At 41.7% G+C, this 25,203-nt stretch overlaps 2 protein-coding genes across 4 annotated transcripts in view; one reads left to right on the forward strand and one right to left on the reverse strand.

Moving 5' to 3' along the window:
* On the reverse strand, window positions 1–2,961 carry opa3 (outer mitochondrial membrane lipid metabolism regulator OPA3). Of its 2 annotated transcripts, none has more exons than XM_020708026.3 (3): window positions 2,820–2,961; window positions 2,135–2,326; window positions 1–778 (listed from the first exon to the last, which is right to left on the reverse strand). In XM_020708026.3, exons 2-3 carry the CDS (start codon window positions 2,274–2,276, stop codon window positions 444–446), a joined length of 477 nt encoding a protein of 158 aa, XP_020563685.1. In that variant the 5' UTR covers window positions 2,277–2,326; window positions 2,820–2,961; the 3' UTR covers window positions 1–443. The 2 variants fall into 2 exon arrangements, with proteins under 2 accessions (XP_020563685.1, XP_004075264.1); XM_004075216.5 differs by having other exon boundaries at window positions 2,135–2,351; window positions 2,820–2,958.
* The window catches only part of ppp1r13l (protein phosphatase 1, regulatory subunit 13 like), a 27,100-nt gene continuing 4,803 nt past the window's right edge, over window positions 2,907–25,203 (forward strand). The window contains exons 1-9 of one of the 2 annotated variants that reach the window (XM_004075476.5): window positions 2,907–3,047; window positions 13,790–13,853; window positions 13,945–14,090; window positions 18,103–18,682; window positions 20,785–20,877; window positions 20,979–21,067; window positions 22,713–23,070; window positions 23,199–23,680; window positions 24,291–24,422. In XM_004075476.5, the coding sequence (XP_004075524.1) occupies window positions 13,817–13,853; window positions 13,945–14,090; window positions 18,103–18,682; window positions 20,785–20,877; window positions 20,979–21,067; window positions 22,713–23,070; window positions 23,199–23,680; window positions 24,291–24,422 (1,917 nt within the window). In that variant the 5' untranslated portion in view covers window positions 2,907–3,047; window positions 13,790–13,816. Of the gene's footprint in view, window positions 3,048–11,150; window positions 11,467–13,789; window positions 13,854–13,944; window positions 14,091–18,102; window positions 18,683–20,784; window positions 20,878–20,978; window positions 21,068–22,712; window positions 23,071–23,198; window positions 23,681–24,290; window positions 24,423–25,203 lie in introns of those variants that run through there. The other variant, XM_011482206.4, reaches the window with a different exon arrangement.

The raw sequence follows: 25,203 nt of genomic DNA on the forward strand, positions 1-25,203 counted from the left end.
TCACTCCATTTTTTTAAATCCAGTTTTTGTTTTACATGACAGAAAAAGAAAATTACAATACAAGAAACTTTACAGACAGGTTCATTTTTAAAGATAACTTTGTGAAATGTTATGCGTAGTTATGGTTTTTCCAACTTTTAACTGCAAATGAATATTTACAGCATTCCGACTGCATCACTGGATTAAAAAGATGAAGAAATATGCTAATGTCACAAAATATATTACCTTTACACAGCGCTGTACACCCAATGTCGAATGCAAAGTCAACCAGATAGAATCCCTATGAATATCATAGTGATGCTTTTAAAACTACTAGCTCAAAGTGAGCAAATGACTGGTTAAAACTCCACAAGTGCACTGAAACCCAGTGAGTCAAGCTAATAGCCTACAGTTTCATTCTTTCAACACACACAGATCAACAGTATGTAAAGCGGCGACTCTAATCACTTTTTTGTGGGAGCAGGGGCAGGAAGGGAGAGAACCAGCCTGTTAACTTCCCTCAGCTGAGCATCTAAAGTCTCTGTTATTAGTGTTAACTCCCCTATTTGAGTCTGTAGACTGATCATGGTCTCGTTTAGCTCCTCCTCCTTGCGGCGAGAGTTAGCAGCCTGCCTGCTGTACTCCAACACCATGCAACCGCCACCGATGAGGAAGATGATGGCCTCCCCCAGCAGCTCTGCGCCCAGCTCTGCGGCTGCCTCCTCATTCAGCGGTTTGACGGTGGAGCCCCGAAAGCCCATGATCCGCATCTTCGTTCTCATCTCGATCCAGTGATAAACTGTCAGGATATTAAAGAACAGGAAGTCAGAGTCTTGACAAAATGTTTCAGGTGATTTAAACTGGGCGGGGGGGCGGGTCTGCAACCTGCAGCTCCGCAAACACACGTGGCACTTTTACCCAGACCTATTGTGGCTCTCTGGTTAAAGGAAAATAAAAAGATTTTAACTTTAGAAAGTAACTAAAGTAAAAAGAATGTGGATAAATAGTGAAGTAAACCAACTGAAACTTCATGAAACTCATTCACAAACAGTTGGAGAGTACAAACTGTCCAACAAACTAAAAAAACACAGATTTTTGTGTGCCGTGCGCCCCCAGAAAGTCAACCAGAATTAAGGCACGCCAGTTTATGAAGCAGATTTTCTACTTTCCAAATTCAAGAAATTCAAGAAAAGTGTGCTTAATGGTTAGAAAAATACAGCAATGGTCATTTTATTAGTTAGCTTTGCAAATTTCTGGCCGAGATGCACCACAAACTGTAAAATAAACTACATTTTATGTTCTTCTATTCACTGCTAACATTACACTACCTACTGACATATTTGCTGCATTGAGGTGATTCTATGTGAAGCAGGTCGTCTTTTATTTTGAAAGATAGAAACTTTGTCAAAAGTTATAAACCGATTCATTTGTGGGAAAAGGGTATTTTCTCTGTTTTTTAATGATTTATTTATGTAGAAAATACTTCATTTATATTTATCGTGACAGTAAGAATAATATAAAAAAAAAATCAAAGTCTTCGTTTTCTAAAGGATGAAGTGAGACTTTGTGGCTCCTACTGGGCTGCAGAAATCGAGCCAAATGGCTCTTGAGGTGTTGAAGGTTGCAGACCTCTAAACTAAAAAAGGATGGATTTGCCATTAATGACAACATTTTGTTGACAACTAATAATTTACATTTATACTTTTTTTTAAATAAAGTCCCTTACAGAGTTTTACCATCGTTTCTCATCATTCTTTGTTTTTCATGCTAGAATCCAGATTATCATTCCTTTTTGTGCTAAAAAGAAAAGGAGTGATGGCAGTTTTATTGATATCTTGAAGTCAAAATCGGAAGTTTTATGTAAAAAAAATATATATGTGACATATTTAAGAAAAATAGCCGTTAAAGCGCCATGTTAAAGGAGGTTAAGGTTCTGTCCTGTCCTCAGATATGTTTCCTCAATGACAGACATGACCCGCCCCTTTTTTTAGCCTGCCTCTATCCTATTGGTCGAACCTCAGCTTAGCGGAAACTGATTGGACGGGGACGTATGCCACGATCACTGTGATTGGTTAAAGCCGGACATCGGTGAATTTGAGGAAAGCGACTAGAGCTAAATTCCGGGGCATTACCGGCCGTTAGCTCGGTTACTCACGTTGCGCTGGTGGGAGACAGATGTAGTTTTTAAAGAACTCGCTCCTCCGGGCCCCGGCTTTTATCCGGTTCGCCACGGGCTTGCTCATCTGCCTCACTCCGAGGTAGAGGAGCTTGGCGATGGGAAAGGCACCGACGACCATCTTAGCGGAAGCACTTTATCTCAGTGGGGGCGGGGCACGTAGAGGTCACGCTGTGACGTATATAGATTGACAGGTCTGGGAACAAATTCGCTTCACTTAAATTCTTTATTTTTAATACATTTATTATAAAGTTTTGACAAAAAAAATAGTGACCAAAGAATTTAAAAAAAAAAAGAATGTAGTTCTTTTTTTTTAAATCACCATTAAACACCGGTTCATATTTCAAATTTTACTGACTTTACTTTAATTAAAAACTGTTTAAATATTTATTTTTAAAATTGCACCAGTACGTTAAATTATTCAATTAGGGTGCTACTGTTAAAAAAAACGGTTTGCTTTCAAATTCTTAAATTTCTTGGAGAACTAGGCACAAATAATTTCTATTTAGTCTCAAATGAAATGCCCTATTTGTGGAGGAAATGTATCTTGTTTATCTGGCTAATAAAAGGTGTGATAGATTAAGTGTTTTACATGGAATATGTAAAACACACACACACACACAAAAACACGTCCCAGTCGTTAAAGTGAGTCACGGAGCCTCACCTGGACCAGCTGCGGCAGGAACACCTGGGTCGGGTTACAGGCTGGCAGAGCGCATGAGTGGGCTGGACTTGGAGCCAAAATATCTGCAGTCTGCGCAGCTTCGACTTGAATGTCTGCAGCCGCAGCCGCAGCCGCAGCAGAGAATCCCAGGCTGAACTCAGGAAGGGCAGAGGCTTGGAGCGGAGCTCAGGAGGAGCTGGAAACAAAAGAGCAGGAAGCCTTTCTGAGGTAAGACGCTTTCTTCACTTTCCCTCCGCGCGCGCACGACTTTCTGTCTGTCTGTGGGCAAAAACAAGCCAAGTAAAAGTGTTTCACAGGGATTGACTGCGTTGCAGAATTGCCGTGTTTCTAGAAAACTTTGAAGAAAGAGTCTGTTTGGATCAGGTTGGAGTTTTCTTCTTAGTTTTTATTTTTTCTGCGCGCGAGGAGGAGCTTGTTATTTTTAATGGAAGTCAGATGTTGCCAGCCCGGAGCCTGGCATGCTTCATGGAAACTCATGGGAACTCAGGAAAGATCCTTAAACCTCAGCAGCTCTCTGGCTATTTCCTGTTCGTCAAATGAGTGGAGCTCACCTCATTCCCACCTGTACCAGGACCCAAATGCTCGTTTCCCTGAAGCTGGCCCGGTTCTGAAGGTCCTTTCCATGCCGGCGAACCTTCTTGTCAGAGCAGGATTCTTCTTGTTTAGCTCCGGGGTTTTCAGTCAAAACCAGCTGAGCTGCATTGTGAAATGCAGCCTTGAAGACTCACCTGGACAGCCTTTGACTTCACCTGCCTCGTGTCAGCGTGCGTGCGTGCACACACCTGCACAGCTGCCGCTTGTTTTTTTTCCCCTCTCTTCTGTAGATGGTTCTGTTTGACACAACAGCTTGAAGCGCTCCTCACATCAGGTTGGGCTTGTAGCTTGTTAAATTGTTTGTGTTGACAGATTCCTCAGACATAAGCTGCTGTGCAGCCCAGACTCTGGAAGATCACTGGCACATTGAGTCCAAACAAAACTTCACAGTTTCCTTTATGGAAATTAAACCTGTGCTTCCTGAGCAACAAACACAGTCAAGACAACTTCCTTTTTGAAGTTTACTCTGATTTAATGGGGGATACTTTAAAATTTTAAGTTTCTCTTTTCCTTTTTTTGTACAAGAAGTATTTTTAAATCTAATCTATGCCAAACATTGCACTTGAAAATATACATATATTTTCTTTTTCAATGCTGAACTTTATTTTGATGACTTTGCCCAACATAATGGCACAAAATCCTATAAAATATGAAAATAAAACTCCCCAAAGACCGTCCTTCATTTGGTTAACTTAAATCCTTTTGAAAAGTTCTGATAAATTCAAAGAGAATCAAAAATATTTAGGAGTTTTGATGACAAGCCTTGATTTTTTTCAACTTAAGTGTTGGTGCATTTTTAGCATGACGCCCAACCTTAACATGTTTTTCAGATGAAATCAAACACGCATCAGTTACATGCATGAGTTTTTTTAGAACATATAGATTCCACACATACTTAGTTTTATTTTATTTATTTTTTTCAGTGTTGCTCTCTGATAGAAGCTGCTTCTCGGTGACACAGTTTCTCATGTGGCTGTGAAAGCGGCCCTCTCATGACCTTTCTGCAGACCTGCAGGGAGTTTGGTTTGAAACACTTAGACCTGTTTTTTTTCTCCACCAAACTGGAAAAATGTGCTCTTTAAAGGAGAGTTTTTCCCATTCAATCATGACTGTTGCGCTTCGAAAAGCAGCACTTTTTTTTTGTTTTTTTTTTTTTTTACAGTGCGAGGATCCAAACGGCTTTGTCTACATCGGAATTTGACGGTCATGAGATCAGAACTAACTTCACTGTGAAGCCCAGAAAAGAACTAATAGGGCAAAGTGGCAGCATCTGGATACAAATACACTAAAAATATGGAACTTTCTTGTTCCAATTTTTATTATTATTATTAATATTATTTATTTTTCATTCAAGACATGAATTTTTTTGCATTTTGATTGAGTCTCGTGTTTATCGTTCTTATAGAATCAGAAAACTCCTGAACAAATTATATATATTAATATTATGGGTAGTTATTTTGTTTTCTTATTAAAATATGTGAACATTTTGCAACTTTTTGTATTGATTCCCTATTTATAATAAACAGTACAACTTCAAAACCCCTTTCTAATTTTAAGCACTGTGTCATGAACGGACTCCATAAACATCCTAAAAATAAAAAAAAGTTTTTGTTTTTTTTTCCACTTTGAAACATTTTTTAAATCACAAAGACTCAAATTTAATTTTCGCGGCTGAATAAATTAGAGTTACCCGCGAGTCCGTGATATAAGCGCGTAAAGATAATGAGGAATACTTTGAAAATGTTTCTTCACATGAGATCTCTTTCATCGACAGGGCAGAACGTTAGATTCTGGAGAAATCTCTGTGTGCCAGGGACCATAACAAAACACTTTCAGCAATACTTATCTCTGGGGATGAACACACAGCGCTGTTCTCTCTGCAGGTCAGCAACGTTCTATCGTGGGGGGAAAAACAGCCATGTTGAAAAAAGGTTCAATAGAACCTGCATTCCAGAAGAAACAAAAGTTTAGAGAAACTTGAAACAGGCCTACTCACTAACCGTTTTTCATCCACTTTCATTGTGACGTCATTCCTGTGATCTTGTGTACTCTCTGGCCTTTGTTGTTTGGTCTCTTTTTAATCTGTACAGTGTCCTTGAGTGACCTTAAAGTAACTGTATCGTCATTAATATTATTATTATTATTATTATAATCATTAGTCAAACTCCAGCTGTTGAATGAACCAGCCTGCAGGTCTTTCCCCTTTAGAAAATGTACCCAACTAAAGACGAGCGGGATATTAGGCCAAAATGGGACATGGAAACTGCAGGAAGAGAACCGGAAGACATCTGAAGCGGGGGGTCACCATGGCAACCGTACCCTCTGTTGAACAGCCCAGAGATCTGCAGCATGCATCACATTTAAGTCGGCTTTAAAGACACACGGCGATCATCTTTGGATCATTTTTCAAAGTGTTCCCAGTGGTCTTTTTTAATTCAGATTATGCTGTTCTTAGGACATAGTTTCTGCAGAGCAGCAGTAGTTCATCAGAAATTCACCTCTGAGTTGTAGTTGGGACCACTGGCATGAAGCAGCCCTGCCCCCCCTCCCCATCACCTCTAACATGAGAGCACCCCCAAGAGCTCCCCTGCCTGCTTACAGCCCCTCATCCTAAAGGCCCTGTCACACAGCTACTACATTTTGTGCACATCACACGGATTAAAATTGGTCATACATGAACAAACGCGGACAAATTGAGAAAAAGTTGTGGTTTTTACGTGAAATTTTCACAGATGTATCACGAAGGAACCACAGAAGTAAGAATAAACCACGCAAAGAACACGTAAACCAACGTCGAACATGAACCATGCGTGATTATGCGCTATTTACATGCAATTCATAAGTGATTTATGCCTCAATTATGTAAATGGAATGTGAGATGTGTGCCGCATATGCAATATAAAAGTTATACATCGGTGGTACACGCATGAAAAATCAGTTACACATATGTGGAACGGTCGTAGAAAGACACAAATGTGAACATGCGTCTTGCAAAAATCAGGCACAGTTGCATAGGAGTTACGTTATAATTGCGTATAAAATACGTGTGAACTACGTAGTTCTAAACCGACCAAAACGTTTGAACAGCTCAAAACCAAATTCACGTAGAGACCCGTCGGCCGAAACCCTTCGACAGACATCTGTGCACATCGACGCATGACGAACGCAAGAAACTCGTAAGAATCACGCATTTATTGCAAAAGATCTGTCATACATACGTGGAAAATGCTTATAATGTACGTAGTGGCTGTGTGACACGGCCTTAACATTATCGGAGTTAACTTAGGCGTTCAGTTTAGATCCAGACTCCAGCTCAGACGAGGAACACAAAGGCGTTCATGGATCTATTCGTCTGCAGATGGAGGCATCAGAATGGAGCGGAGCAGGAAGCTCGTGGCCCCGCCCAACATATTTTCTGTCACAAATACGATCCTTTTGAAACGGCATTTTACCATCTGCTCCTGATTCACAACAATTTGAATAAAGAAATACTCAGAAATGTAATTTTTAAGCTTAATTTTCTTCATAAATATCCTCCCATCATGAGAAAAATGCCACAAAAACATGTTAAAAAAAACCCACAATTTTCATCTGAGTGGGCGGGACTTTAAATCCTGTTCATTTTGATCCTTTTCTAATGAAAAAAGTCCAAAGATTGGACAAACATCTGCACTTTTCATGGATCTGGAGCTGCTGAACTCACATACAGGCTTTCCTTCTGTCTGGACCGCGTGTTGCGTAATGACAGTTGCGGCTAAGAGTACGTTTGGTGACAGCATCAATGACTAACCAGCCCTAGGAAGAGAAGTCAGAAATAGAAGTCTGGGTGGAGTTTGAGGAGGATGTCAGCGAGGCGGGGGTGAAGTCATATGGACATGATGGTCAGTGAGGAGGCTGAAACTTTGATGAAACTCGCGTCTCATTTTCTGTCAAACTTTGGGCGAGATGAACTTTTGACCGTCGAGTTAGCAGCAGATCATGAAGTTAAGGAGCATCAGGATCTGAAACACATTCCTGGTGATTGCGTAACGGTCGCACAACCCTGACTCCTGGAGTTACTCTTATCCGACGTGATGTCAGATATCCAGGTGATCCCGATCACCTGACGTGCAGGTGTGTCTGTCAACAGTTATGCTGACTTCAGTGTCTGACTTTGGCTCACTTTTAGATTAACCAGTACATTCCTCATATAAAGACCCATTTAGTTTCATTGCTAAATGGAAAAGAAGGCTCATCTGCGTTGTTCCTGCTTAGTCGAGTTTCAGCTGAAAACAGCCTGAAAACTCTGGAGGAAGGAAATAAGGGAGGGACCAGTGAAACTGAGGAAATGACTGAACACCTGAATGGACTTAGACTTACTCACATGTGTGATTACGGGGTGTTGATTGTAAGACATGAATAGCAGAAGGGACGAGCTACCACACCCAGCTGTTCTCCAAAAGGATAACAATTGTGTTTTTAAAGCCTTCAAACTTTCCTCTGCTTCCACCAAACCAAGGAAGAAAAAGGAAGGAAGGAAACGAGGAGTTTGTTGAGACGTTTGCAAACGGCTGTAGTCAACGGAGCAGAAATGTGAAGCCAAACCTGTCCGTCTGTCTGGAGACGACAGAGGAGGATTTACACTTTAAAGATCCATCCCAAAAACAAACCTTCAGCTATTTCAAAGTTTCAGTGTTTGGCTCCATCAACCGATTCCCGCTTCCTGCTCGCTTTGGTTTTTCTCCTTTCTTTTGTCTTTTATGAAACTTGAAGCTGTTTTACGTTCATATGAAGAAAGAGGGAGAACCCCTTCAGAACCACGAAAGCTAAAAACTTTAGCACATTTTTTTGTTAGATCATATAAACTCTCGGTAAACCTTCACTTAAATTTGGCTTTAAAAGGTTCAAAGTGATTTTTATGTAACTAAGGTTTAATTTTCAGAGATATTTTAGACTACTTCTGTATTTATAATGAGTTTCTATATAAAACATTTAAGAGTTTTGTGTGAATTAAATCCTAAAGACATGTTAAGCTAGACTAGAATTCAGTGTTCTGTCTGACTGGATTATTTTTGACCTTTCGAGAGTTTTTTGTTGTATTTATTTGGTAGTTTTAGCCATTTTTTTGTTTTTTCCACCAAAGACTTCTAAATGTAAGTAAGCCTTAGTCACATGCACCCATGCGGGTCAACCCCCTACATGGGGCAGCATCCTAAAAGGAGCACAGGTGCGTCTTGCAGTTCTCTTGAGGCTCGTACGGCCACCTCAAGGGATGTCACGAAAATGGAACGTACCATTCTCATGCATGAGGTAAATGTATCATCATCAGGACAGTGGAAGTCACACGCACTTTTGATTTATGGGTGATGCTGTCATACGGTGTCCTTACGCCACAGGTGTGAGTGCTGACGCCTTACTGACCGCCCGAATGCTGCACACACGAGGTGTGTCCATAAGGTGTCCACACGAACTACATTCCGATTGTCAAATTTCCTCAATTCTAACAGTCAGGCTCTAGCTGGGATCATGCACTTATCACGCAAACAGCACTAATAGGTTACTAGCGCAGTGCGAAACGCCCGCGTCTCACTTACTTCACCCTAATGTGCTGTAGAAGTGTTCACTACGACCTTTCGCCTGCAGCCCATAGAAATGTTTGTTCACGAACATTTTTGCTCTACAGCCTCACCGAGCGGTCTGACTTTGCTAAACTTTGCTTACTCTGCATAGGTTTGCCTATTTTTCGCCCACAGACAGCCCGCAAATAAAGATCTATCTCTGTCTGTCTGTGTCTCTCTCTCTCTCCCTCCCCTACCTACGGGCAATCATGACTTTGCTAATTTACCATCTACGATTCTTCCCATGAAGCGCATCCAGACACAAACTGTTTCCTCACACGGGTGAAAAGTTCGACACATACAACGTGACAAACACATACCGAGCCCAGAAATCTTGTCAAAATAAAAGACAAATACTGGGTCAGAAAAGTACCACATAAAATAAACAGACTTTGGTGGTTGTTCGCTAGTTTCTTCTTTTAACTCCTTTTCTTGATTAATTGAGGATCTTACCGTATCACATTTTACTGACTTCTTCTTTTGGACTTTCCTACAGCACCACTAGCACAAAATAAAACAAACCTCGATGGAAGGACACATCAAACAACAAAATGTGTCGGTTACAACAATTTAACTAAACAACTTTACCAACACTGTGAATTTTAGCTTCCATCAAGTGGCTTTACTACTTTTACTACTTATATTAGACTTTTAAATGTTGGTTATTCCTTAATTACCCTTTAATTGCCCTTTAGCTTTAGCTTTAGTTTAAGCCAGGCATGTCCAAAGTCTGGCCTGTGTAACATTTCACATGAAGCCAGCTTTAATATTGATGAAAAAATTTATTGTTATCGCAGTCTCAAGCCTTGCAATACACATATGGCAAAAAAATTGAGAAAATTATAATATATGGTTCCCTTAAATGTGCTAAAACAATTTTATGGCAGCTTAAAGTACAGTGATCCCTCGCTATAACGCAGTTTACTTTTCACGGTTTCGCTACTTCGCGGATTTGCATCGTGCATTGTGTTCTGCATTCTGATTGGCTAAAAAGTCACTCCGCCTCTTCCCTACCTGTGCGTCAATAACGTTGCAGTTTAATATGTACACGTACGTAAAACAGCTTGCCAAATTTACATTACTTGTGTGCAAATTCTCTAGCAATTTCGAGTTTCTCTAAAACCCATAGAAAAAATGGAAACGGTGTTTTAAGTTTTTTTGCTATTTGTTCATGCATCACAATTTATATCGTCATTGCAATATTGATCATTAATATCGCAAATAGGGAGTTTTGCTCATATTGTTCAGCCCTAATGAAAAGTTTATTTCTGATATTTAACTATGAAATTCACAGTAATGTTGGTCAAATGTATATAGATGTATATACATTTATTCCTGTTCTATGTAACGGCATAGACTGCCATCCCCGACTCATCTATTTACCGTTCTTAGCACTGTTGTCACTTTAACCATCTCATTGCTCTTTGCACTAAAAGATTGCCGTTATTCTTCTTATTCTAATTGTTATAAGCTACTGGCACTTAGGGGCGAGAGGAAAGTAATTGCATCTGTGCTGTATGTCATGTGTATGCAGCATATTTGACAATAAAGCTGACTTTGACCTTTGAAAAAGGATCCCGTTGCAGTAAAATGTTCAATTGCATTTAACGTTATTAAAAGGGTTCAAAGGATCCAGGCCTTCACACATTTTCACCTCACAAAATCTGTCCGTCTTTGCAAAAAGTTTGGACACTTGTAGTTTGAGCTCTGAGCGAGTACGGATGGAGATTCTGCAGGAGGGGCTCATAGAAAAACAAGTTTGGCTTTCAAACTGTGGTCTTTGAAGTAGCCCCGGACAACCCCCTTGAATCCTTCAGCGGGCCTCAACACAATGAAGTTTCTGTGCAGCCAAGAATTTCTGCAGACAGTTGGTGACTAAGGAGTTGCCGTGGGATTTTCTTGGCCTGCCGACCTGCTTGCTGGCTCTCACTCCAGCATCTGCGCTGCAAAAGCAGCCAGGAAACAAGTGCATTCAGGTGCAGCACGCTGGCCCTCCTGCAGGTTATAGCTAGTCTTTTGGTAAAGAATGGATTTTGTTTTGTAACTCCCGCTCTTGTTTTCATCATTTCAAATCTGACTTGCGTTGTGGAGGAGAAACGGCTTCCTGAAGCCTCGTCTTTCTGATAAGCAGAGACAGCGGCGTTGACGTCTGCAGGAAGCGTCTGCAGTCTAAGCAGAAGGAAGAGATGGAGCAGAGGCCTGCAGGACGTTTGGGTCACGGCTGACCTCCGTGGGCCAGCGGCTCTTGACAGAGATAAGTCTGAGGCTGTTTTTGTGGAGAAGGCCTCGCCGGGAGGAGCAGCGAGGAATGCGACCCTGCAAAGGGGCCAGACTGAGGCTTGGCGAGTCCGTGTCACAGTTCACGGAGAGCGCGAGAGATCCAGCTGCAGACCACGGCGGCCTTGAAGGAGACATCGCATACTCCCGTCAAAATAGTACACCTTAAAATGAGTGTTTTGTTTGGAACAACAGCTGCAGCATGACCTTAAACTACGCTCTGATTATTGGAAAGTGACGTTTCTCAATCTGCTCCCGAACACAAAGAGTGAAAGAAGACGGAAAAAAAAAAACTTCAACTATTTAAACAGAAAGTTGAAGCCAAAACCCAAACAAAAATATTAACTTTGGTCTTTAATGGAGCCGTTTAAAAAAAAAAAAAAAAATTATAACCCATTTGGACACAACCTACATGCCCTAAATTCCGTTCAAAGAGATTTTGAATAGTGTTTCACCTTTGTTTTTGTTCAAATTCTTCGACTATGGAGCCAGCTATCAGTCTTTCCAAAAATTTTTGCTTTTAAATGACTAGAATCCACTTAAAATACCCCCCCCCCACCCTTTAACTTCATTGGATCTTAATTTTTACACTTTCCGGGATCAAACTCTGCAGATATTTCAGAGTTTTTAGTAAATGTAAATACATTTTTACAAGTTAAAAATTGTGAAACTTCAAATGCTTTTATTATGAAAGGATTTCAAAAAAAATGAACGTTTGTCTTTTAGCTGATGTATGCTAATAATGTTAGTATTTACTTTTATTTGTAGTCTTTTTCTAACCTAAATTCTCTCCTGCTCAGCATTTAGCCAAAGAATTCACATTCCTCAGTTAAAAGCTGAATTCTCTACGCCGTTTCACAGTTTTTCTTCTGTAGTCTCTTGACTTGTCAAAATGCAAATTGTCATTTCTAGAAAAACACTATAAGGTGTTTACATTTTTCCCTGACCATGCAGATTCTTTTTAATGTGAGAAGGATGTTCTCTTAGTGGAGGACGTTAGTCATAGAGAACATCATTGACCTTCATGTGGGCGGAGATACAGAAATGTTTTTTCAATCTAAGCCAAAACCTTTTTACAGAAGACAAAGTAAACATTGTGAACATTATTCTTCAAACCTAGATATTATTTTCAGTTTTGATATAGAAAAATGAACAGCTCACTTTTTCTACAGTCATGAATGAGGAAGAAGTAAATCAGAAAAATAGACGTGTTGTTGTTTTTTTTTAAATTCTGGTTTAAGTTTGGTTACAGTTTTGACCATTGACTAAATATGAACTAGATTGAGTCTGGAACTGGATTTATCAGGTTAAATATTAGCCAAACTTTCACGTCTGGACTGTATATGAGAACTGGACTGAGTGACTCCTCCCCCCTGGCGTTCCAAACAGGAAGTGGCGCCAAGAAGGCAAAATCCCATAGAGTTTTATAGAAAGGATCTGCTGTTACTCACTCATTCTATGGGTCAGAAGACTATTTCTTGCTCCAACACCTTTTTTTCTCACATCTTCTTGATAATCCTAATTTTTTTCATGATATTTTTTCTGTAGTTCAGTTATTCACGTTATGAACTGTCCAATCAGAAGCCTCAATAAAAGTAGGTGGAGCCTACTGGCCCCCACATCCAAAAGCTTTTGACAGATTTTGTGTTGACTGCTTTTAAATGGTAGGGGTGTGGCCTTCCAACACGCTCACTCCTGATAAAAAGCGACTGTTGTTGTAATATTGGGCTATATCAAAAGAATAGAACTGAATTGATTGGTGAAAGTGGTTGTCATGGGAATACTGACTCGGATCAATCTCTGCTTACTGACGACGTTTGGCTCCAGCGTGGCGGCGAAAAACTGGCGACTGAATTGACTTCACCTGCTTGGAGCCAGAAGTAAACGTTCTTTCATGGGTGACGTCGCCCTGACTTGGTTGAAAGGCGACATTAAGTTATAAAAGTTGAAGTTTCTGTGAGAACTTCCAGTTCTAGTTCTCGCATACAGACATGGGTTTAGGCTGTTGCCTGCGTGCCTGTCTGCCTGCCTGCCTGCCTGCCTGCCTGCCTGCCTGCCTGCCTGCCTGCCTACCTGTCTGCCTGCCTGCTTGCCTGCCTGCCTGCCTGTCTGCCTGCCTGCCTGCCTACCTGTCTGCCTGCCTGTCTGTCTGCCTGATCTGCTGCCTCTGATTCACACATTAGTCAGGAGGTGAAACTGTCCATTGCAATCAGCTGCCTGCTTTTTTTCCCTTCAGTTGTCACTCTGCAGATGATGAAGTAAATGTGGCCTGTTTAGACATGACCGGTATTTCAGTTATGATCATGTTAAGTGCCTGAAGGAGGTGACACAGAAGAGAGCTGCCATTTATAGGAGGTGTGGTGGAGCACTTTAATTTGAAGTTAGAAGCACTTTTTTTCTGTCTAAGTTTGTGTTGGATGTTAGTTTTTTCTTGTGAAAGAGGCACATTTTCCTGCTAACGGTGGCTGTTTTCTTTCGTAGGAGTGGATTCGAGCTGCCGGCCCAACCATGAGCTCCCAGGGAAGTTTCAGCACCAACTTCCTGTGTGAGTTTCCACGATCCCTCCACTCGTTTTTTCACAACATGGAGTCATGATAGCTAAGCGATCATTCATTCTCCTGCTTATGTGGTTCCAGTCCAGAGCATGAACGATGACCTGAACGCCTCGCTGGCTACAGCAGATGAGTTATCCAAGGAATTTAGCTCCATGATGAAGGAGGCCTCCTCATCCCCCTCTTCCTCCAACAACAACAACATCAAAAACACAACTTCTGGCTCTCAGGTGCACACTCAGCACTCGGGCTTTTGTGTTTGCGTCTTTGCTTAACCTTTGGCATGTAACCCGAGGTATTCCGTGATAGAAGGTGCTTCTGGCTTAGAGTCACAGAGCAGAATCCAGATGCCAAACATGAGAAAAGTGAAATTGAAGCTCTGTGGCTGTCTAATTGTTTAAATTGTGACGGATGCTGCTTTCGTGTGAAAGTGATACTGTTTCCTGCTTTGACTGATGTCAATCAACGTCATGGAATCAGAAGCTCTGTCTCATCCCCTCAGCTGTCTCTGACGCATCGGTCCACAGACCGGTGTCCGTTTTCACTGAATCAGAGTCGCTTTATTGTCATTGTGCAGAAACAGCGGCATTCAGCAGCAACTCCTTTGTGCAAAATGAATGTGAGAACAAGATATCTAGGGCTGAGACCGCTCTGGGACAGGATCTGTCTCCTAGTCTATTTGTTCTTGTTCCTGCACCACCTCCCAGAGGGCAACAGGTTGAGGAGGGGATGTTCAGGGTGGAAGGTGTCTCTGGTGATGTTTCTGGCTTTGCTGAGGCAGCGGGAGCGGTAGATGTGGACGGAGAGCAGCCGATGATCTTCTCTGCTGTCCTTACAACCCTCAGTTCCTCTGCCTCAGTGCAGCCGGTGCACCCGCCCCCCTGTGGCGGCGCAGGCCAGCAGACTCTCAATGCTGGCGCGGTAGAGGGTCACCAGCCGTTCGGAGCTCAGGTTCTCCCTTCTTAGTGCCCTCAGAAAGTGTAGCCGCTTTTTTTTACCACTCTTCTCAGGGTCTGCTGTGGTGTGAACTGAAGCTTCATTGTTCTTTATTCATACCATCAACGGCCGAAAAATAATTTTGATTCAAAAATGCTTCTAGATCAGGTGAGAAGCTTGCTCACCTGCAGAGATGTCAGAGTAGAGTCGCTGCTCCTCCACATCCAGAGGAGATAGTTGAGGAAGCTCGGACATCCGGTCCGGATGCCTCCCTGTAAAGGTGCTCTGGTCATGGCCCACTGGGGTGGAGGCATCGGTGAAGAACCAGGAACTACTTCTCTCTCTCTCTCTGCTGATCTGGGAACGCCCCAGGGTCATACCAGAGGAGGAAGTAACCTGGGAGAGGGAAGTCTGGGCATCTTTGCTTAGACTGCTGCCCTCGACCTGTATGAGCAGAATAAGATGGATGGATGTGATGAAGACACAATCTCTCTAAAGTTGCCTTCAGGAAAAGCTCTGAAACTCTCCTTCTACACAGATCGACGTGGAAGTTCTGTTGACTTGATTGCAGCTCAAACCTTAGCTCATCGTGATCTTGAAGGCTCGACCTCCAAAGTTTTGTCAGATCAATCCTTCGATATTCCCCCCATGTGTCTGCATGTGCCCCCTCCCTACCCAGTTGTACTTTAAGCTCTCTCCATTTTACTCATTTTCAAAAGTCCAATCAGAGTTTTGCTCAACTGTCTTCAAAGATGAAGGATTTTTAAGTTATGCTGCTTTACTGACGGATGCCGTAGATTCCTTTCACTGTTCGTCAAAGTTTGCACTTTAGGGCCTCTAAAACAGTTTGGAAAAAGATGAAGATTTAAAAAAGGTGCTGAAATGGAAGAAACCAAGAGGGGAAACCTCCCAGGTCCAAACTTCAACCCGTCATTGTCTGGATTTTGGTTTCTGCACCCTGTGAGGTAATCTGCAAACAGGTCAGGAATGCAGGCGGAGGCGTCACGGTCCAATTCCCCTGACCTTTGCCTCTGAAGCAACGCTTTTGCAACATGCGTCTGCAAACATCTGATTTAAAGCATAACGGACGTTAGTTCTCAGTGATAGTCACGCTGACTGTGGACGTTGGATTTCCTGATAAGACCCCAAAGGTCTTTTTCTATCTGTAATCAGTAGAACCCCCCCCCCCCCCCTCACACACACACACCTAAAAAAAAAAAGCTCTAAACAGAATGAAGCTTGACGATGAAACGTTTTGCCTGCAGCCATTTTTTATAGTACATGCATGTCTTATTCAGAATAAAAGACAACAAGAAAATCCAGTTTCCTTGAAGCCACAAGCCAGACATTGCTCACAACAGTATCTCTAAAGGATTTGTCCTAGTGCCTAAACCTGTTGCTGGTTTTAAACTTTACACACCTAAATCCCTCCTGATCCTTAGTTTGGACTGATTTTTGGAACCTTTCAAATCCTTTGTAAGATGTCATTGAATGTTTTGAAATGAAGCTCTTCCTCTGGTCTTTTTTTGATTTAAAGCCTTAAAGACAAACTTAAATCGATGAAATGGAATGTAAATATGATTTAAGTGTCTTCTGTAAAACAATTGGATCAAGTAGCCCTGCCCCTGCGTTTGCAGATTCATACTGGCTAGACGCTGAACCAGATGACCAACATGAGTCAGACAAAAATACCCGGAAAACTGAAAAGTGGCCTTTATCCATCACTAAAGTGGATTCAGAGTCCCAGCATCTTTTAAGCTTTATGCTTTCATGAAGCTGCTGCTTTTGGGTTGAAATTCATCCACGTTATGTTTCATCATCTGGATTGTTTTAATGAAAAGCTACACATCAGATGTCCATTTTTAAATGTCAATATGCAAAAACGAAATCTTAAGAAAGTAAAAAGACTTGTATTTCAAGAAATATTGTCTTATCTGTCGTGCAAGAAACATAATCAATAATAATCAAGAAAGTTTTCCAATAGCAAAATAATCATAGTTTAAAGACGGGGGCCTTTTTGGGTGTCCCTAAGATGTTCTTGTGGCATTTTTCAGATGATGGAGGACATATAATAAGAGAATTGAGCTCCAACTAGCATTTCTGTGTATTTCTTTATTTAAATTGATGTGAATCAGGAGCAGATGGAAAAAATCTGGTTCAAAAAAGAGCTTTTTGTGGCGTAGAACTAATGCTGGGCGGGCTACAAGCTCCCTGCTCTGCTCCATTCTGATCCATCTTTGTAGGCCGTTTGTAGAATGATTTTAGATTTTGGCTAAAAACAGCATCATCAAAATTAAAAGTCCACTGAGGATGATCAGAGTGGAACTTTAAGATCTTTGAGACTGTTTCATTCAGGTTTTAATATTTGAATTGAGATTATCTTGTGATTCACAAATCTCTATTTTGCTTAAATTTAGTTGAGTCGAACTATTAGTATTAATTCTGTTGAATTTGTTTGGTTCAGGCCACTTTATCAAATTTTAGTCTGGTTTTTTGGATTTTGCTCCTTTTAATTCTCATCACATCAATCTAATTTTTCCACTTAGTTCGATTGAATTCAAATTTCAAATTAGTGATTTGGAGTCTCGCTAAAAAGCAGATCGATAAAACCAAGCAACGAGTCAACAGTCTTTATAGAGAGGCCATAGAGGCAAACACTTCATCCACGCATTTTGTTAAATGATCCTCTGCAGCTGGAAGACTGTGGAGAGAAGAACTCTGCTAAATGGATGAGACTTCAACAGACTTGGTCTCAATAAGATGGTCATGTTTGTGTCTTTTTCCAAAACTGTCCTGAAAAGCTGGTCTCTATTTTTTAAGCCCCAAGACTCGACTGCTTGAGACGACGTTAGAATCCTTCCAGTTGATCCAAAATGTAGCTGCCGCACTTCTGCCGGCAAAAAATCCCTCTTTTCTCTAAACTCAGACTAAAATAGGCTTTCAAAGTTGCCCCAACGTAAAGCCCTTGTGTTTTTTTAAGAGATCTTGAGACCTATCAGTCCTTGTTCTTGGAGTGCTGCTTCGCATCACACTGAAAGCTCTTTTTGACATTTGATAAACTTTACTTCTTTCAGGCTCAAGCTTAAGACTTTCTTTTGCTGCACAGCTTATCATTAAGTCTCTGGTTTCATGCATAGTTGCTTTAACATACACTTTGATGTGATCTTTTCACACCTGAGTCAGTGAACAAACACTGACTTTGACAGGCTGCAACAATGTGAAGCGCTGTGATCACTGACCTAAATCCCACAGGTCAACATAACGCTCCGCCAATTCCTCATATGTAACAGAATTGTCTTTCTTCAGTCCAGCTCTACGATCTCCAAAGACTATCTCCAGTCGTCTGGGACTTCCAGCCTCTCCAGCACTTCAAGATCATCTGGAAGCGGCACCAATGGCAGCTCCAGTTCCAAGGCCATGTCCTCCTCAAGTTTGCCATATTTCTACAGCACAGACTCCAGCAAATCGAGCAGCAGAAACATGCCAACTTCCCAGGCCTTGTCCCAGAGCCCGCACTCTTCCCCAAAGACGGAAAAGCGGGGAATCGCTCCAATCCCTCGATTCAGTTCTGACAGCTACCTGTACAGCTCTCAGAACGCCAACCCGCCGACTTCCACCCAGCTGCCCAGTTCTCCTTCCTTATATGACAGAAGCCCTCAAACTTTCAATGCCTACAGCGACAGAGGTCCCTCCCCCAACGTAAGAGCTGGTTCTATGGACAGAATCCCACACAACTCCCAGAATGCCTCCAACCTGCTGAACCCCTATGAGGGCGGCCACATTGGACGCAGGTCACCTCGAAGCGACAACAATCCTTCCCCTTTGGCCTTCAGTCCTCCAGCAGCCAGCACACTTCCTCGCAATTTCAATCCTTTCAGGCAGTCTGGTAAGATGGTTTCTATCTAGCAGTAAATACATCACAAAAATTGGGGGAAGTGCTCGATGAGGTGTCCATTATCAGAAATTATTGGACGATGCGGTGATGGTTCACGTCTCTGCGTCGTCCAATAATTTCTGATGGTGGACACCTCGTGGGGCACTGTCTCTGACTAAATGGACACCCTGCAGCGAATCAGGATTTAGTATCCACTCAGACCATGGTATGATCTGGAAATAACATGTATGATCTTTTGCATTTTTAATAAACGAGGGCGCTTTCACACCAAGTTAGCCCAGAGAATTCACATTCACTGGAAAAAGAAATCGACAAAAGTGGTTTTAGTTGTGCAGCTTACACATGAGCGATCGAACTGTCTGGAAACACATTTAACGGCTCCTCACAAAACCAGTAAAGAGTAAAGCCTTGGTCACATGCGCCTGTACAAGGTATGGGTCCACAGAGCGGTCTACAACCTTGATATTTGGTACGGACTACCTGCGTACAGGTTTGTCCATATTTCACCTGCATACAGCCTTATCCACTCATGAAGGCATTTGTGACTAAAGCTTTAATCCTATTAGTCGTCTGACTACACCAAGTTTGCTCAGGAGTCATTTTATGAGCGTTTTATCAATTGCGCTGTGAGTGTTTTTGGTTGCTAGAATCCACCCAGTAAGGCTGTTTGAGCGCTGAGGATTTGATCGTCAATTATCCACCAGACCACTCTTTGTGCACAACGTCTATGCTAATAACGTTTATTTATTCATGCGTTTCATAGACATGAACCGCTGTTCAGTTTTCACTGTAACGATTCGTTTTGACAACGATTTGATTCATATCACGATTTGTGGTTGGCGATGCGATTCATCGTCAATATCTGTTCATTTTGAACGATTCTATTCACGATCCAGGACGTCTTTAGTCAAAACCGTGTGACTCAGTGAGAAATACCTGGTACTGAACAGAGCAGGTGAAGTTTTCCAGATTTCTTGGATTTCTTCAAGATAATCAAGTGTAAATGAAATATGTGTCCAAACAAACAAGTAAACAAGAATGAATGTCAAATCCAGTCACATTTATTTTCCTAAAGTTCAGCCCACTGTTGTTTAAATTATTATTAGAACATTCTAGCACGCTGTATGGTCACATGACTTTGCTAAATTCATAGTGTTTCTACACATTGGACTGTAACGATGGATGATCATTTTCACAGTTGTGTTTTCTGTTTTCATGTTTTTTACGATATAGTAAAATAAACCTACCATGTCTTAATCTATAAGGCATTTTCCACCATCAATTATAACCAATTTATTTCCTTTTGTAATTATGTTATAATGGTAAAGGTCGATTCGATGAACAACTTGCCTCAGACAGATCAATCTGGTCGGATCGCAGGAACATAAATTGGTTCATCAATAAGTTGATTGATTGCCACACCCTTAGTTTCCACTGATGTTTATTCTAACCTTAAAAACAAAACAAAAAACCTGGAACCTGATTGGAAGTTTGTTAATTTTGAACAACTAATCACTGGAGTGAGTGGGGGCTTGTGTTTTAAAAAAGTCACCCAGCTGTCACCTGTGGGACTGTCTTGACTCCTGTTACTTTTGTTTATTAACCCTTGTGCTATCCTAGGGACTTTGACGTTGGGTGTTGGGTCATCTAGACCCACTAGACAGTGCGCTGAACCTGTTTTCTTCAATGTTTTGTGATCTTCACTGGTGTCCATGGATTACCTGAAATCTTTCCACTTTTATCCACCTTTGTCATGGTAGGGAGAACACGTCAATGATTATCTTGACCCCTTAGGATAGCACAAGGGTTAAGTGACTTCAAAGTTAAACGGATGGAAATACTTTTTTGTGTATTTTTACTTTGGTTAAACCTCAACTTTCAAACCGACCAGAGTTTGTTTGTTTGTTTGTTTGTTTGTTTGTTTCAGAATTCAAATGAGTGTTCACACTCGCCAAATGCAGTAAACTGTCCAAGCAAACAAACTCTGGTTTGGACCAGTTAAGAGCGTAAGCGCCCTTTTTTAGTTAGATAAACCTTTGTTTCATTTATTACTTGTGTTCACTTGTCTTTTTTGGCTTCTATCTCCATCTAAGATGAGGTTGTGCAACGGAAAAAGAACCCTGGCAAGTGGAGTGAGACAGATCTGGACACGTCCTACGACAGAAAACCCCACCACACCTATGACAGTTGGTTGATTTATGCTACCATCCTGTTTGGTTCCCTAAACTTCAGCTTGTCAAAATCCGTGTCTGACTGCAACATTCTCGTGTTCTTTAATGTCACCCAGAGACGGAGTTTCTGCGGCCGGCTGTGCCTAAAGGCAACTGGCGGGAATCCAACCTGGATGGCCCTTCTCCGTCTATGATCCCCAAACAGGTGAGCGACATCATAAATGAAGAGCCGTTCCTGTTGCAGTTTGCTGCAGCTTCCAGGAAAACCCCACAAATCTGTCAGCAGACCCCGTCTCAGAGAGATGGGAACACAGCTTGTATGCAGATAACACACCTTTCTCTAGAACTGTTGATGCAACAATAATTCACTTTGCCTTTACTTCCTCATCGGTAATTCGGTTTGTTTTGACTGTGAGACATAGCTTCTTTTCATACTAATCCTTTACTGTAATTGATCTGTCTTTTCCGTGGAAGGATTCCCTCTTGTTTCTGTTTGATTTTTTTTTTTTTTCACAGGTTCAGTTTGGGTGACTTCCAAAACTGTTGGTTTAAACACGTTTTTAAGTTTGCTTCACCGATTCCTTTGCTGCTTTCTTTAATTGAGATGAGTTCATGTTATTGTGCTCAAAGAAGAAGGTTCGCAATTAAGGACTGCTTCTGCTCCACAGCATTATACTCCCACTGCCGTGCTTCATTGTGAAATCTGTGTTTCATCTCATCAGTAAAGGCCGTGTCACACAGCCACTACGTACATTTTGTGCATTTTCCCAAAAACTCTGAAATGCATCATTATTGGGATATTTTGGGCTAGTTTATTTTATTTTTTTTTGGAAAGCAAATACCACAGGGGATGTTGGCATAACACTAAGACATCCATCCATTCAGTCATTCATTATCTCCACCCTCCATTGTCCTGATTGTAGTCGCATGATTCGTTTTGCAGCTGTTTGGAGGCAGCTTGACCCATACGCTCATCTTTTTATGGTGTTTTCCTGCCTGATGACTCCTGCGTTTGGAGTTCTCCCTGGTTCCAGCTCAGGAACAGTTCTGTCACTCAAAGAAATGAAACATTAGATTTAAATAAAAAAGTATCGTCAACCAGTCCCACAAAACAATTTTGTTTAAATTTGAGACAGACTGAATGACGAAAATTCAACATACTATTTTGAATAAGTGCTACATTACACAGTTATGGAAAGTTTACATAGTGCTATTATGTAAAATTCACTCAACATTCTTGCATTCTCGTGTTATTTATTAACTGTTATGTTGAATTTATTCATCTTTGTTGAATTAACTTATTACGTTAAATGTATTAACAGTTATGTTGAATTGACTCATTCCTCATAAAGGAATATCTTAAAGGAATATCATTATTGCATGACATTTATTATGTTTTATTTATAATCAATGGTGTCGATTTTTTTAGTTCTGTTAAATTTATGAATCATGTTGAGTTTTTGAAACACCTTTTTGTTCCATTTACTAAAATCCCTTCAGTTTAACAATACTAAATTTAATTTTAATCATGTTGTAGGACTTCAATAAGCACAACTTTAGTCATTTGACAAATTTGAGGCCATGTAAACACATGTAAACAACAAAATAATACAAAATACCAAAGTGCATTGGTGAGGTGTTAGAAAACAATTAACAATCAGAAATCCAAAGCATTATGCTTTAGGAACTTTGTGAACTTTCCTTTACTCATATAGTTTCCCTTTGAGGACCTGTAACTTGGGTGACAGTTTCTGTCCATCCCTGCAGCCTGACATGGTTTGATTCAGGTAAAACTCTTAACCTAAACTTTTTCTTTTTTTTTCTTTTCCATGATCCCCCCCCGCCCAAAGCCCCAGCAGGTGTCTTATGGTTCCCTGAACCGGCCCACTCGAAGATCGGTTCCTCCAGATGTGCCCTCCTCCGCCCAACCTCCTTACATGCCCCAGCCCATCTCCTCCCGCATTTCTATCCCCCCCAATGTCAATTTGTCCCGACAAAACAAGCCCATTCCTCTCTCAGTTATCTTGCGCCTCCAAAATCCCCGCTTTGGAGCAATGAGAACCCATCACCCCCGAGCTGTGGGAGGAGAAGGAGACAGGGGGACCCATCAGGCGGCTCCGCCCCAACAGAGGGAGTATGTCCGCCAACCTCCTGTGCCGGTGGAGCAGCAGGTGCCGGATCTGAAGCAGACGGCTGCATACAGCGATGGTAAAGCTCGTTTGACAACCGTTAGCATTTATTTATGACGCCGATAATCTGCTTTTCAGGGTGAAAACCTGAGTTATGGAACAAAGACACACCTGGATGGCTTTTATTTTTCCTTTAAATGTTTGCAGTGCTGAATTCCAGGGACGTGGATGCAGAGTTGGAGCGTCAGGAATATCAACCCACTCCTGGAAACGTGGAGAATCCCTCCATCCCAGGAGACGGTGGAGAGGTGGGGCTTCCGGCGCCTCCTGTTCCTCGGCCCCTCAGCCCCACCAGACTGCAGCCAGTGGTGGCCCCGGAGGCCCAGGTCGACGAGATCCCCGACCGGGAGGAGCTGCTCCGCATCAGAGCTGAGATTCCCCGAGCGCTGAAGAGGCGTGGGGCCGTGGAGCTGTCCGAGCCCCCGACGGAGATCTCCATGAACCAGCCCAACCAGTACAAGAACCTCATCAACAAGCTCTTCCGCAAGAGGGGTCGCCGCCACAAAGGGGAGCAGGGCAGTGACGGCAGCAGCTCCTCCGATGACGAGGGCGGGTCTTCTGTTCCCACCCCCACACCTGCAGTGAGAACTGCCCCTGTGACCCCCACGCTGGCTCCACAGGAGGCCAAAGTAAGAGAACCCGCTCCGAAGAAGGCCAGAGATTAGCAGCTGTACTGAAGTAAAAAGCATAACATGACTAACAGAAAATACTTTTACTATAATGAATTTTTACTTGTAATTGGTAAAATAATTTGCCACAACACAAAATAAGCAACTTATGATAAGGAAGAAGTCGAAAACGTCTCAATATTTTTGTCGTAACCTTCTAACTACCAGCAATGCAAATGAGACACATTTCTAAACCTGAATATCTCCAAACCACTGGAGGCTACTGAATGAACTCCTGCAGAGAACGTTTAGGGCCTTTCAATTACACCAAAAATGAAGGGGCGGGGCCATCATAATCTACGTTTTTAATGGTTTTAAAAGAATATTTGACTGGACAAATTGCCTCCGGTAGTCAGGAGACTAAAACAAGTGATAGTTTTATTTAAAACTTTACTAATGTCAAGTCTTTTACAAAATATGATCATTGAAGATTGCATAAAATTAGACAAACGTACTTGTTAGGATTTAACGTTTTTGGCGCTGCAGGAGTTTGATGAAGCATCAGATCATGTGCAGCTAAAAATGCAGGTGATTATGTATTTTTTTTTTTCACTTTTACTTGTCTCTTTAGAACTACCGCACTATTCTGCGCCGGCCCGGACGCAAAAGCTCAGGGAAGCGGGCTCGCCTCAGCCCGCTTGTCCTGCTGCTGGATGGAGCGTTGGTTGGAGAGCTGGAGACGGTGCAGAAGGCTGTGCAGGAGGTAAACGCAACAACGAGGACACCAAACCTCAGGATCTTCTGCGCTTTTGAAATGTACTATGGGCAACAAAAAGGCAGGATCCTGCTTTGCACTATTAAAGGAACATTTGCCTTGTGTGGCCTCCAGCGCCCCTCAGACCTGTTTTTGTGGGGAGAAAACGGAGGAGAAATGGATTTACTTGCTGTTGCTGTACTTTCATTCTCATGCCGGTTATTCATTTTATTTCTAAAAGTCTAAACCATTTGAAGTGATCAGCTGTTATTTATCGACATATTTTATCTGGTTTTGTACAAGTTCTGGTCGTTTCGTTTAAGAGAAGAAAAAAACTTTCATAGCAACTGGCAAAAACCACATTAGATGGCAAAATCAACTTATTTTTTTATTTTGTGATTGCTCATGTTGTAACTTTCATGCACATTATTAGACACAAAATGGATGTTTCACGAAGAGACTGGAAATATTTGTAATACTTAACTTTCTGTATGCTGATCCTGCTGCTCATCTCATCCTGGCCTCGTCTTTTCCTGCAGCTTCTATTTTACAGGCAGCAATAGGAGATGCTCACTGCAAAAAGAGAGTAAAAATAAGTTAAGAACACTCGTCTAAAGAAGAAAACCCCTAGAAAGAAGGAACATGATCTGTCCATGCAGCAAGTATTTATATTTTACTAGAAATCGGATTAGAAGACGTCAAAATGTAGAAACACTGAGGTCCATAAAAGCATTCAAAATGAGAAAAAGAAGCTAAAAAAGCTAATTGTTAGATAAAATTGTAGGACATT

The sequence above is a fragment of the Oryzias latipes genome, chromosome 13, assembly GCF_053564925.1.
Source record: "Oryzias latipes strain Hd-rR chromosome 13, Olatipes_Hd-rR_3.1".
NCBI classification, from domain to species: domain Eukaryota; kingdom Metazoa; phylum Chordata; class Actinopteri; order Beloniformes; family Adrianichthyidae; genus Oryzias; species Oryzias latipes.